The 13,384-nt window shown below is 42.7% G+C and overlaps 1 protein-coding gene across 2 annotated transcripts in view; it reads right to left on the bottom strand.

Moving 5' to 3' along the window:
- The window catches only part of LOC124094555 (plasma membrane ascorbate-dependent reductase CYBRD1), a 28,481-nt gene extending 25,598 nt beyond the window's left edge, over positions 1-2,883 (bottom strand). The window contains exon 1 of one of the 2 annotated variants that reach the window (XM_046447420.2): positions 2,316-2,883. In XM_046447420.2, coding sequence (XP_046303376.1) covers positions 2,316-2,502 — 187 coding nt within the window. In that variant the 5' untranslated portion in view covers positions 2,503-2,883. The remainder of the gene's footprint in view (positions 1-2,315) is intronic. The other variant, XM_046447419.2, reaches the window with a different exon arrangement.
- Positions 2,884-13,384: the final 10,501 nt, after the last annotated feature.

The following is a 13,384-nucleotide window of genomic DNA, read 5'->3' as shown; positions in this document are numbered from 1 at the left end:
TGGAGATGTAACTCCATAATAAACCAAGTAGCTTCTGTATTTACTTCTCTTCCCCTGGACACTTCCTACTGCTTGGCTGAGTATGTGTGAGCCAAGATACAGGAGAACCAGGGAGAATTATGTATGGGGTCTACATATATGAAAAAGTTTATGTTCATGTCAGTTACATGTACTACATGATTAAAACGCTTTGCAAATTCAGGATCCAGACAATAAACAGGGTGGGTAATGTTGACAAAGACAAACATTGAAATATTAACACAGAAGAGAGTGACTAAACCTAAAAAAAATGAGGTTTGCATAACAGCAACACATGAAAAATCCCCCAATATCGGTTTACACATTTTTGCCCCAAAGGAAGTATAAACAGATTAAGAGAAATCCACAATTTAGAGAAATCAGAAAATCTTTTACACAAACCCTGTAATGGATTATAATGTGAATAAAGAGTTTCAAAATGTATTTTAAGTAAAGCTTTTGACTTCTCTGAAGAGAAGACTGCAAAGAATAAGTTCATTGCCCTAAAAGCAGAGAACTCCTTGAAAGTTAGGCCATTGAAAGGACTTAGGCTACTTCCATGGGTATGTTACTTAACTCCTCAGTCCTTCAGTTTATTCATATAATGCATTTAGTGGACACACAAAATTCAAATGTTTTGACTGTGTCCTCTGTGGGAAGTCAGGCAACAAGCACTATCACCTGTGTTCCCCTTACCTCAATTATTAGAACACACTTCAAGCCTTTGAAGAGCTTCTCGGTTTTAGGGGCTGCTTTCAGAGGTGGAGGGAAGAGATGAAAAGACTGTTCCTACCACTTTGAGGAAACAGAATGTGTCCACCGCCCTGGTCAAACTAAAAGGCTCCACCGTGAAGGAAAGTGTACTGGTGACATCAACTTTGGAATTTGAGTATTTTTTCCCCTCCTTTTAGTGCAGTAGCGAAACATCTGGGAATTATGCAACAAAATAACTCGGATGACCAGTGACGCTCACACCCTGAGGAGCATACCAGGGAAGCCTCCAAAGGCTGAGCATTAGTAACACCGTCCACTACACCCCGATTTGAGAACTTGCTCAAAGTTGTAGCACAAGTTTAAAAAGGAAAAATAAAACAAAAACGTCTCTTTAGAAATGAGGCCAGCGCTTTTTTCTTCACTTGTTTGTGGGGAATTAAATATTGGTGAAGAAAAGGCAGCCTGCCCAGGGGCCAGGTAGAAGGTTCCCGCTGGTGGGCATCTCTTTCCCAATTCAGTCCATTCCTCACGATAATTTTCTGCAACATAACTCCAGCCCACCAATTTCTACAATTTGCTAAATGTATTATCAAGGCCACCGCCTTGATTTCACTTTTGAGAAAGTGGTTACAAATAAATGGTGCTTGCGCCACTAACTAGAGGTTCCTCCAGCCAAGCCGCTGAAGACAACTGTCGGTAGGTGGTGAGACCTACCTAACGTCAATAAACACCACCATAGACTGAGCCTCCCTCTGAACCCCTCTCCCATCCAGCCTCATCCCGGAAGAAGTAGGCCGGGAGCTGGCACACCGCGGGCAAGCAGCGACACGGCCAACCCCAGGGACGTCGCGCGCGGGAGCATCCCTCGGAGCCACGCAGCCGCAAGCTTTCTCTGGACTTCGCCTACCCCTGGTTTGGGGCCACCGCCCAACAGGAAGCCCCGGAGGGGAACTTTCGCCAGTGGGCTGCCACATAAACACGCTGGGTCCAATGACTGGGCAGGGCGGCGAAACACCCCTTTGAGTGTGTTTAGACTGAGCGAAGGCTCGACTGAGTTTAACCGGGTGAAACCCTGAAAGGATGCTCCGCCACTCGCCGCGGCTACCAGCTGCTCAGCCCCTTCATGCAGAGCTAAGGAAGCTAGGGAGAGGCCAGTTGTCGCCCCTCCATTCTGCCCCGCAGCCTTCCTCTCTCACTCTGCAGCCTTCTAACAAGTTCAGCAAAAGGCCTCTGGCTAGAGGGTTTCCGCGCCCCTGACTGCGCAGGCTCCGCCCACAGAGGCGTCTTTTAGGGGCAAGTGGCAGGGAAGCGCGGTGCTGGGGCATATCTCCACTCTTGTTCCTGCAGACGCGGGGACGTCCCGGTGCGACCCAGACCCACTGCACAGAGTTGGCCGACTCAGGCCAGCTGCGCTCCTCGCCGCCGCCCCCCCGCAACGCGTCCTCAGTGCGCACTCCCGCCCGGGTGCCGCCGCTGCAGCGCCGCGATCGCCGCTTTGCCGGGCCCCGCCCGCGCCCCGCCGGAGCCCGCACTCTTCCTTCTCGCCAGCCACGCTCCACCGCCCCCCAGAAGGTGCCCAGTACCTATGCCCTGGATGAAGATAAAGCCTGTCACCGCGAGCACCGGGTGCCAGTTGAACTCGAGCGAGCTCCCGTCCCAGCCGAGCCCCTCTCGGTAGTGGAGGACCCAGATGAGGGTGAAAAGCACCGAGAGGAAGCCGACCGGTAGCGCCGACACCAGCAGCGCCAAGAAGCCTCTGTAGCTCTCCATGGCTGTCACAACTTCACGGTCCGCGCCGGGCAGCCTCTGGGTACTAGCCCCCGCAGGCCCCGGGGTCGGGATTTCTTGGCGATGTCTCCGCCTACGGGGAGGGACTTTCTCGGAGGTTGTCAGGGCTGTGGGGCCTCCTGGGGGTGGGCAGCTGGCACTGGATCCGAAACCGGCCCCACCCCCGGGATCACGCGGCCGTCGAGAGCTCTCCCAGCTCAGTGGCGGCCCACTGGCCCAGCATCGGAGTTCGCAGAGGGCTGGAGTAACTGATGCAGTTACTTGTGCAGAGAGCGCGCTCAGAGGAATTCAGGCTCACCAAATATCTTTTTAACTCTTCCCGCGTCTCTTATTTGTGGGAAGGCCGTGGCGCAGGCTTTGGGTTATCAGAAGAGAGGGATCTGTTCGATACGGTTATGCGTGTGCTTTTTAAATGAAGTCTCTTGAGTCCCAATTCTGATGCCAAGGAAAGGTCAAGAAGGAATCTTGGATGGTTTGGGCAGTGGTGGGCTAGCAGCCAAACCACTTGTAGTGTGTGGTGCACGCCTATAATCCCAGCGGGAGGTTCGCAAGTTCGAGGTCAGCCTCAGAAGTTTAGCGAGGGCCTAAGCAACGTAGCAAGAGACCCTGTCTCCAAATTTAAAAAATAAAAATAAAAAGAGCAGGGGGATGTGGCTCAGTGGCTAAACGTCCCTGGGTTCAATCCTCGGTACCAAAACCAAACCAAACAAGGACAAAACAAAATATCAACCAAAAAATAACCGCTTGTTTTTAAGAGGGGAAAACAGGCACCTCCTGGACCCTGAACTTTCCTGTGGTGTGTGATAAAATGGATTTTAAAAGTGCCCACCAAGGTTAGAGCACTTGCTTAGCATGCACAAGGTCCTGGGTTCTATTTCCTGAACCGGGACCTGCAAAACCGATATGAACCAAAAGCCTCTTAGTGGAATCACTTTGATGCCCTGAAGCTTACTCTCTGCTGTTTCTAAAATTACCTTCCCCCTTCTTCATGGGGCAAGAACATGTCAGTATTACATGTTGCTGTCAGAGAAAAAGGGTCTGACTGCCAGGGTTTCTAGAATGTTTTGGGGAATGTTCACTTCTAACCCTCCTCTGTAACTTATCTTCAAGGTTATTTTACTATAGTGTCTTGTTGCAATCTTAATGACCTTAAACTGTGCAGAATGTGTATGGAGGTAATTTTCCAAAGACGGGTTTTAGGCCAAGAATGTAGGAATGTCGGGCTGGGGATGTGGCTCAAGCGGTAACGTGTTTGCCTGGCATGTGTGCGGCCCGGGTTCGATCCTCAGCACCACATACAAATAAAGATGTTGTGTCTGACAAAAACTAAAAAAACAAATAAATGTTTTGAAAAAAAAAAAAAAGAATGTAGGAATGTCAAATCCTGGTAGTGGGACAAGATTAAAAGGCTAAGAGTGAGAGGCTGCCAATTTCATGTATCATTTAGTTCCCCTTGGTGGGGAGAATAAGAAAATGGAAGAAAAGGACCCCTCCCCACAGTAAAGTCTTTCTTTGATCAGGCCAGCCTAACCCTGACTGGCTCTGATGTCCTTGGCTGTCAATGTCTCTTGAGGTTCCTGATCACTCCTTATTTACCTTCTTGCCTCTCAATTTGCCTGAGCCTATCTCCACCAAGAACCCATGAGGCTCCCTATGACTGACTATCTTACACCCTACCCACCTCCCCATCCAATGCTGGGCATCATTTATCAACATGTAATATAATAATCTGTTTCTGTGGTTGTCTTCTCTTTCCAGACTTCCCTTATAGGCATTAATTGTCCAATATCACCATTGTATTCTTCCTTAGAATGTAGTAGTTACTCAATAAACATGTGTTGGGCGATTAATGGGACTTAGTGTGTCAATCAGGGTCCTATCAGGAAACAGATGGCACATTCCAGTTGGGCAATTTAATAAGGAACAGGATTATTTACATCTGTGGGTATGGTGTAGGAAACCACAAGGATTATGCAGTGCCCCAAGCTTAAAGCAAAGATATCTACTAGAATCTAGAGAGAAAACTATGGAGAGGGCAATCAGACATAGGCCTTGAGTGGACAGATTCAGCCAACTTACAGGAACCCCCAAGAAGGAAGAATGTGAAAGGGATTATATATTTCAAACATCCCCCAGTGGCTAATAAGAACTTAACCAGAAGCCAGAGGGCCTCCATATAGCTCATACATCTTCCCAGGATCCAAGCAAAGTGCAGGAGGGTGAGAGTGGGAATGGATGGAAACTATCACTGAATCAGTTCTGTTGTTTCAGACAGTTTTTGTTCCTCAGTGCTACAAACATTCCTGTTTAATATTACACTGTTTATATTTACTGTTTATAATTCATCTGCTACCTCTAGCTAGTAATTCTACAACAGTCATTTTTTCCCTAAAAGTATCTAATCCTTGTCCCCCTTTGTGCCCCAATTCATCACCTCAATCAACTCTTGAGTTTATTTTCCTTCACAGTAGTAGCAAATGAGAATCTCCAGGATTCCATACCCCCTAAAAAAACACCTCAAGAGAAGAAGACATGTCCAAATGATAAACTATGGTATAGGACTGTCCTGGAGGTATAAGTTAGACAGAGAATTTCCACTTTAAAATTTAAAGTTGCTTCATCTTTGATTAAAAAAAAACCAGTTATTTAAAAGAATAATTCTTCTCCAGGCATGGTGGTGCGTGTCTGTGATCCCGGCCACTCGAGAGTTTGAGGCAGGAGGATCACAAGTTCAAAGCCAGCCTGAGCAAAAGTGAGGCGCTAAGCAACTCAGTGAGACCCTATCTCTAAAGAAAATATAAAATAGGGCTAGGGATGTGGCTCAGTGGTTAAGTGCCCCTTAGTTCAATCCCCAGTACCAAAAAAAAAAAAAAAAAGAGTAACTTCCAATAAATATTGTTGTGAATTAGTATTAACAACTTTTTAAAACAGAGTTGTTCAATAGTAGAAGTTTCTCTCAAGAGACAGTAAGCAGTTTGTCATCAAAGTACTCAATCAGACCAAATAATGTGTCAGCAATGTTAAGTGATTCCTGATGTATATGGTGGGGAGTATTGAACAAGATGGACTTCCTAAAAATTTGTGATCCTAAGAACATGTAATGTTGACACAGATTTTTATTACTCCTGGCAGAAATGAACAATACAGTAAGGAGATATGTTGAGGGGGAGCAGGATCTGAACCCCATGCATGGCAAGATGAGGTACCAGATGCCATCGAGCTATTGAACTTCCAGGTGGTACTGTTACATTTCTTCTGGCATGTGAAGAATTCATTATTCTAAAAGCAAAGTAGTAGTAAGTTGTACCAAGTGGTTTGTTTTATATAAAATGTGAACCATTTTTTAAATTCCAAATGTTGACAATGTATTACTCTTTGCCCCTTAATTCTTCACCCTTTGCCTTGCCTGCACCCTGGGAGGCTGACATCTACAGTACTTCTTTGCCCTCTCACTTCCTATTGGGTTTGACTGATGGGTGATTCTTACCAGAGATTAGGGGGCAGGAAAGAAGACAGGCCAGCCTTCTTATCCCACTGTGCCCGCTTGTCAGATCAGGGTTTTTGCTGTGATTATGTTCTTTTGTGCCATGCGACTTTCTAGTGTCCTCTCTCTCATGGTTATGACTCTCAGAGGGTCCAGCAACCTCCCCCCCCCCAACATATACACACTTGCTTTTTCAGGCCTAGGGTTGCTGCAGTTGCTTGTCCTCACCATTCTTGATGGATTCCCTTAAGTCTATTTGAACCTCTGAAAACATTCCATTTAATAAACTCTCTTCAATAAAATCATTTGTGCAAACCAGATGCTTCCTGCAGCACCCTGACAGGTACAAGTGGGAAAATACTCTGGTCTAATACTAGCCCCACCCCAGTTGTCCCTGCCTTCTTAGAACGTATCATGGATGGAGGGATAGATAAGGCAAGAGAAAAGCAAAAGCAGGAGGAATAAGATGAGGTCACATTTCCTTTTTACCTTCTACTAGACAAGAAGTTTGAGGATCAGAAAGTTGTCCCAGATGACCAAGATTAAGTTACTCCCTGCTGACACTGTAATTCAAGCCACACCCAGGAAGTGGTCAAAGGCTTCTTAACAAAATGATGAAAGGATCAGTGTTTTAAAAGAACAAAGGCAAACCCATGTTAATGGGAAGAATATACCTTTGTCTCTGGAGGCCCATGAAAGACCTATAGGCAGGCAAATGTTTATTTCTAGGGAAGGTTAACCCATAGAGGGGTGCCTTTCACAAGGCACTAATGCCAGAGATCAAGAATACAGAAAATAAGTTCGTTTTGTATCGTGGAAATTTATGCTCTATCTGAGGTGCAGGTGGCCAAGATTTTCTCCCATTCTGCAGGCCCTCTCTTCACACTCTTGATTGTGTCCTTTGCTGTGAAGAAGCTTTTTAGTTAGAGGGATCACAGCTTAGTGGTCAACAAGATGAACTCAAGTTCTAACATTAGCCTGATCATGGTCTCACCACTTACTAACTAGTGTATGACCCTCATTACCCTAAATAACTGGAATTATTTATCTTTTTTGTACCTCAATTTCTTTATTAAATGGGTTCTTTATTAAATGGATTCTTTATTAAACGGGAGGACTAAATGGGTTAGTACATATGTAAAGGACTAAATGACTGGTCTAAAGCACACACTACAAAAAGAAGAAAAAGACAGAACATAAGGAAATATAGTTAATGTAGCTGGGAATGGTTGTTGACACAGAAAAGGCATTCAGAACACATTTATTCACTGTCTGTCTAGAACAGTTAGCCTAAGATAGAGTCAGAATTAATGAAGAAAGAAATACCCTAGGACATTTTTCTTATAATCAAGCTTTCTTGCACATAAATCAAATGTTATAAGTATATCAAACTGTTTGGATGGGACATCAAAGTATGCAAAAAACTGAGCTGAAGGTTTTGAGGAGTAGCCAAACCCATAGTTTTACCTTTGGAGAACTTTATTGGATGCTTTCTAGTTTGGTTTGTAATGACAGGAGTAAATGCTTTAATTATAATCTCCTCTGTCACCGATGCAATTTTAAAGTGTTCACAGGCAAAGTATTTCTGAAATATTATGTCCAGAATTTTGGCTCATAGACATCAGGGTCTTATTGAAGCATGAAAGGATCACATGTATCCAGAAAAGAGCTCTGAATGTAGACCAGAGAAGCTTTCTTAACAGCCTTACCTATAATCAATTACCTGTTAGTTTAGACATATCTCACTGGATCTTGGGGAAAACTTGACTTTGATTTCTGTTAGCAAGTAAGGCTCTATTTTAAAGAGAAAATCAAATAGGATAAGTCCAAATTTTACATTTGTTCCAAAATAACTTGGCTCTGTCATTTATATGTTCCATCTAAGCCTAAAACCTTGAGATTCCAGAAAACAGGAAGCTTTGGAATAAGGGAATATATATTGTTCTCAGACTTCAGTTTGCTACTAGTTTGCTGTGTAATGAGACAATTCACAAGGTCCAAATAATTAGGCTTCACTTTGCTAATCTGTTAATCAGGATAATTTTGGACTTGATTAAAGTAATTTTTTTGTTTTGTTTTGTTGTACAGTACTGGGGATTGAACTGAGGGCCTAATGTGGGCTAGGCAAGCATAGTACTACTGAGCTAAATCCCCAGACCTTTTTATTTAATTTTGAGACAGCATCGTGCTAAATTGCTCACGCTAGCCTGAAACTTGTGGATCCTCCTGCCTCAGTCTCCCATATAGCCAGGATTGCAGGAGTGCACCACTCTTAACCTGGTTTATGTGGAGAGAACATAGATGGGGAAAATGGTATCTTTACTTTCATTAATTCCTAACTGAAATTTAGCCATTTCTTTAATTATGTATGCAGACAATAAACCCCACTAGTCTTCCTGGTAGCTATGATTTTGTTACCAATGTTATCCTTAAGTCACATTAGAATTGATACAAATATTTCAATTTATCATGTATGTTCAGCACTTCTTCAAACTAACAGTAGTAACTAGTTAGATCTGCTACAGATTTTATTAATGAATAATTAAGCACATACGTTATTATATCACATATTTATTTTTATTTTTCTAATTTAAAAAACTCCTTTTCAATGGGACTGATTTCCTTCGTAATCCTATATTTTGTTTTGTTTTATTTTTAATGCATTTTAAAACAATATTGTGTGGAGAAGTCCATAGGATGTATTAGCTTGCCAAAAGAGTCCATAGCACTTTTGAGGCCTTCATCTTTTTGTTTTCCCACTTCAGAGTAGGAGCCAGCAATTTTCTGTAAAAGCCCAATGGTAAGTACTATAGGCTTTGCATGCCATATGGTCCCTGTGGCAAATACTCATTTCTGACATTGTAGCATGAAAGCAGCCACAGATATATGTAAATAAATGTATGTGGCTGTGTTAAAATAAAACTTGGTTAACAAAAGCATGCTGAAGACTAAATGGAATGAAATATGTTCAAACCACATACCTTATAAGGGACTCATAGTTAGACTATATATAAAGAATCTTTAAACTCATCAGTAAGACAACAGACAGCACACTTGGAAAAAAGGGCAAAAGACTGCAATAGACACCTTATCAAAAAAAAAAAAGGTATATACTTGATAACTAAGCACAAGAAATGGTGTTCAAAATTACCATCCATTAGGGAAATACAAATTAAAACCACAATGAGATCCTATTATACACCTCAAAGAATGGCTGAAATAAAAACACTGACATTTCTAAATGCTAGTAAGCATGCAAAGGAACTGGATCTCTCATACATCACTGTTGGAAATAATACTATGGCACGGCTACTGTGCAAATCAGTCTGGCAATGTCTTATTGACTTTCATGCACACTTGCGATATTTACCCAGCAGCTAAACACTCTTGAACGTTTATCCCAGAGAAATAAAAAATTATGTTCACCCAAAACCCTGTACACAATGCACGCTTGCAATAAGCAAAAACTGGAAACAATGTAAATGTGCTTCGACAGGTGAATGGTTAAGCACCTGTGGTACATCAATAGCAGGGAATGCTGCTCAGCAATAAAAAGGAATGAGCTGGGGCTGAAGCTGTAGCTCAGTGGTAGAGTACTTGCCTCAGAACTGTGACCAGTTGGATCCTCAGCATCATGAAAAATAAACACATTAGAAGATATTCTGTCCATTTACAACTAAAAAAAAATATTTAAGAAAAAAAGGAATGAACTATTGCTACATGCAATATAGGGCTCTCAAGTATATTAAGCTGGGTGAAAACAGATAATGCAAAAGGTTATTATGTATAGTATGGCCACATTTCTATAGCATTCCTGAAAGGGCAAAATGATTAGAGAACAGGTCAGCGGTGCCAAGCGTTTGAAGGGAGAAGGCCACATGTGCTCGATGAGCAGCAGGGGGAGCTCCATAGTGAACAGCTCTGAATCTTGACCATGTGGTGGTTCTGTGATTCTCTACTTATGATGAGATGCCATAGATTGTATATGGAGGCTAGGTGTGTGGTTCAATCCTTGCCTATCATGTGCAAGGCCCTGAGTTTGATCCCCAGTACTAGGGAGTAAAAAATGGAAAGGAAAGAGTTAAGAACTAGTGAAATCTGGCTCATTTATATCAAGCCAGTGTCATTTTCATGGTGTTAATACTGCACCTTAGAGCTGAGTGTGGTGGACTTGGATCTTTGACGCAGGAGGATGGGAAGTTCAAGGCCAGCCTTGGCAACTTAGCAATACCCTGTCTCATACAATAAAAAGAGCTTGGTTGGAACTCAGTTGTAAAACACCCCTGGGTTCAATCCCTGATATGAAGAAAAAAATTAATGTGACTTAGTTATGTTAGATGACATTATTGGGGGAAGATGGTGATAGATATTGGGCCCTCCCCACTTTTTTTTTTTTTTTTTTTTTTTGGTAAATCTGTGAGTCTGTAATTATTTCCAAAGACAAAAACAAAGCAGGCAGTGGGCTGAATTTGGCCAAGGTGTGGTTTGCCAACCTGCTCTTTTATCATTTCCTTGTTATATATATATATCCCAGAAGGTTCTGACAGACCTGGCTTGGGTCATGGGCCTCTCCTATCACTGTGTATAAATAGAAAGCAAGGCCATCTGATCAGATAGGAGAAGCTGCATGGGGTGGAGAGATTGTGCCCTCAAACAAGGAATAGGTGCAAGGTGGACAATGGGTGCAAGGTAATACGTTCACTAAATGGGTGTCTTAAAATCTCCAAACTAGGAAACACAAGCAGGCCTCATGTAGAACTGGAACCAGGAATTCAAAACCTCAGGACCAACAGTGCTGCCCTCTTTGTATAGTCACATGATCCTCTGCATTGGGTTCTTTCTGCTTTCCTGTGGGCTACAGGTGGTTCCCCACAGTTTTGTGTTTGTTCCCCCAATTACTTATATTATTAGGCTCATCTTTTACCTTGTGCTGAAGAATACTAAATGACAGCAACTTTTGATTTTCCATTTGGGAATTTGTATTACTAATCATAGGCAATTTTGTCTTTGTGATGCCATCCTTTCCTAGCCCAACAAGTTATGTGTATTATGTAAAAAAAAAAAAAAAAAAAAGCAATGTGTAAAGTGTGGAGCAGATTTAAAATAAAATATTGACTCTGGTGAGAATGTGCATGTGTCATTATACTGAAATGCTTAGTAAATGGAGAAAATGAAAAACCACTACAACAACTCCAAGACTGACAAGTGTCTCCTAGTGTCTGACCAACTCTCTGAAGGCTCTTCTGAATCCAGTGCATCCTTCAGGTCATTAATGATCTATGACAAGTAGTGGGGTCAGACAATGACTATGTGGCACAGGGCTCACCCTCTGAGACAGCGTAGTTTGTGGGGGATGGGAGCTTTATGCTCAGCAGCTCCTGGCCCAAATGCATCTGCACCATTCAGGGACAACCATGGTGCTGTGTCCCTGTAGCAGAGACAGTGGGGTATCCTTAAAAGTCATGATCCCACTTTACAGGGTGTTAGTGTCCTGAGAATCAGCTGCACAGGTCTTCAGTTTAAAGGACCATGTTTCCTAACCCTCTTTGCATCTGAGTGGGCCCCATGACTGATGCTTACATCTGGAATGTGGACAGAAATGATAGGAGCCACCTCAGGCCTGGCTGCCCCTACCACCACCCCAGGCCCCATGTTTTACACACTTCTCCGGCCTACTCACCTGCTGCTGGCTCCAGGCAAAGGACTCCCAAGGCCCAGAGAGGGATGGGAAACCATTTTATGTAAAGGGCCAGAGAGTGAATAATTCAGACTTCTTGGTCATATGATCTCTGTCCCAATTGCTCAGCTCTCATGATAGCACAAATATAGCCATTAACAATACAACTAATGGGTGTAATTGTGCTGTAATCACACCGTGTTCTCAAATAGGCAATGGGGAGCCAGACCTGGTTCATAGGAGGTTTAGGTTTTATTGCTGCTTTCATGTGATCTTGGCCACATTGCATAACCTCTCTGCTTCTCAGTTCTTTATTTGTGAAATGAAGGTGGAAGTGATGTCAAGATTGTCTTAATAAACCCAGGTTCCACAGTATCAACTCAACTGTTATTTCCATTCAACCTCTAACTAGGATGTATTTGTATGTGTGTGTGTATCTGTGTATACATATTAAAATATTGACGACTTTCTTACTTCAAAACATAAAATTCAAAGAAAATTAGCTCTAAAATATATAGCAAGTAACCTCTCCCCCACCCCACCCCCAACCAAGTTTAAGAAAAAGTAGAGGAGAAAATTATCAACAAGAAAAACATCAGGGACTTTTACAGTTTACAGAACTTAACAGTCTAAATACAAAAAGAGTGTCAGTAATGAGTTCCAAGCACACATTCTCATTGAACCAGACCACAGGGTTGGAGCTTGATCTCAGCCATCACACAGGAGGAAAATGGGAAGACTTTCTTTGGAAAGTTCACCACATTATTATTAAATAAGCACACTGGGAGCTAGAATTGTTTGACTCTACAGCAGTACAACACATGGAGAAGAGAGGAATGACAACATGAGTCCTTCAAAAACCTAGTGGTTTGCTCAGCAGAAGAAAGATCATGGAGTAAAAAAAAAATATCAGCTGTCATGGTCATAACAATAGCTGAGATCCATATTTGTGTTTAGGTAGCAATCTGCTTTCAAGAAGCCCTGAGCACATGAATCTTCTAAAGCCCACATTGGTGGGATACTAGTAAATAATATACTATTATTCTTGTTAAAGAGAAGAAAAACCTGTAAAAGTCAAGCATGGTGGAATACCTATTATCACAGAAACTCAGGAAATTGAGGGAGGAATATCACTAATACAAGGCCAACTTGGGCAACATAGTGAGAACCTGCCTCAAAATAAAAGATAAAAAGGGATGGGGATGTAGCTCAGTGGTAGAGTGCCTTGGGATTCAACCTCCAGTAGCACAGAAGAAAAAAGAAAGAAAGAAAAGAAGGAAGAACAAAGAAAGAAAGACATTAATACATAATTGTTATGGTTTGAATGTGAGGTGTCCCCCAAAAGCTCAATACAATACAAGAAGGTTCAGAGGTGAAATGCTTAGGTTGTGAGAGTCTTTTTGGAACCGAGGATTGAACTCAGGGGCACTTGGCCACTGAGCCATATCCCCAGCCCTATTTTGTATTTTATTTAGAGACAGGGTGTCACTGAGTTGCTTAGTACCTCACTTTTGCTGAGGCTGGCTTTGAACTTGTGATCCTCCTGACTCAGCCTCTAGACCCACTGGGATTACAGGTGGAGAGTCTTAACTAATCAGTGAATTAATCCCTAAGGGGATTAACTGAGTGGTAAATGGAGGCAAGTGGGGTGTGGCTGGCAGAAGTGGTTAATTTGGGGCGTGGCTATGGCGAATATATTTTGT

Source organism: Marmota monax, unplaced genomic scaffold (assembly GCF_021218885.2).
Source record: "Marmota monax isolate L192 unplaced genomic scaffold, Marmota_monax_Labrador192_F-V1.1 WCK01_AAM20220418_F8-fsc00007, whole genome shotgun sequence".
Lineage (NCBI taxonomy): Eukaryota > Metazoa > Chordata > Mammalia > Rodentia > Sciuridae > Marmota > Marmota monax.
Note: the sequence above shows the minus strand (reverse complement) of the source record. Positions and strands in the feature narration are given on the sequence as shown.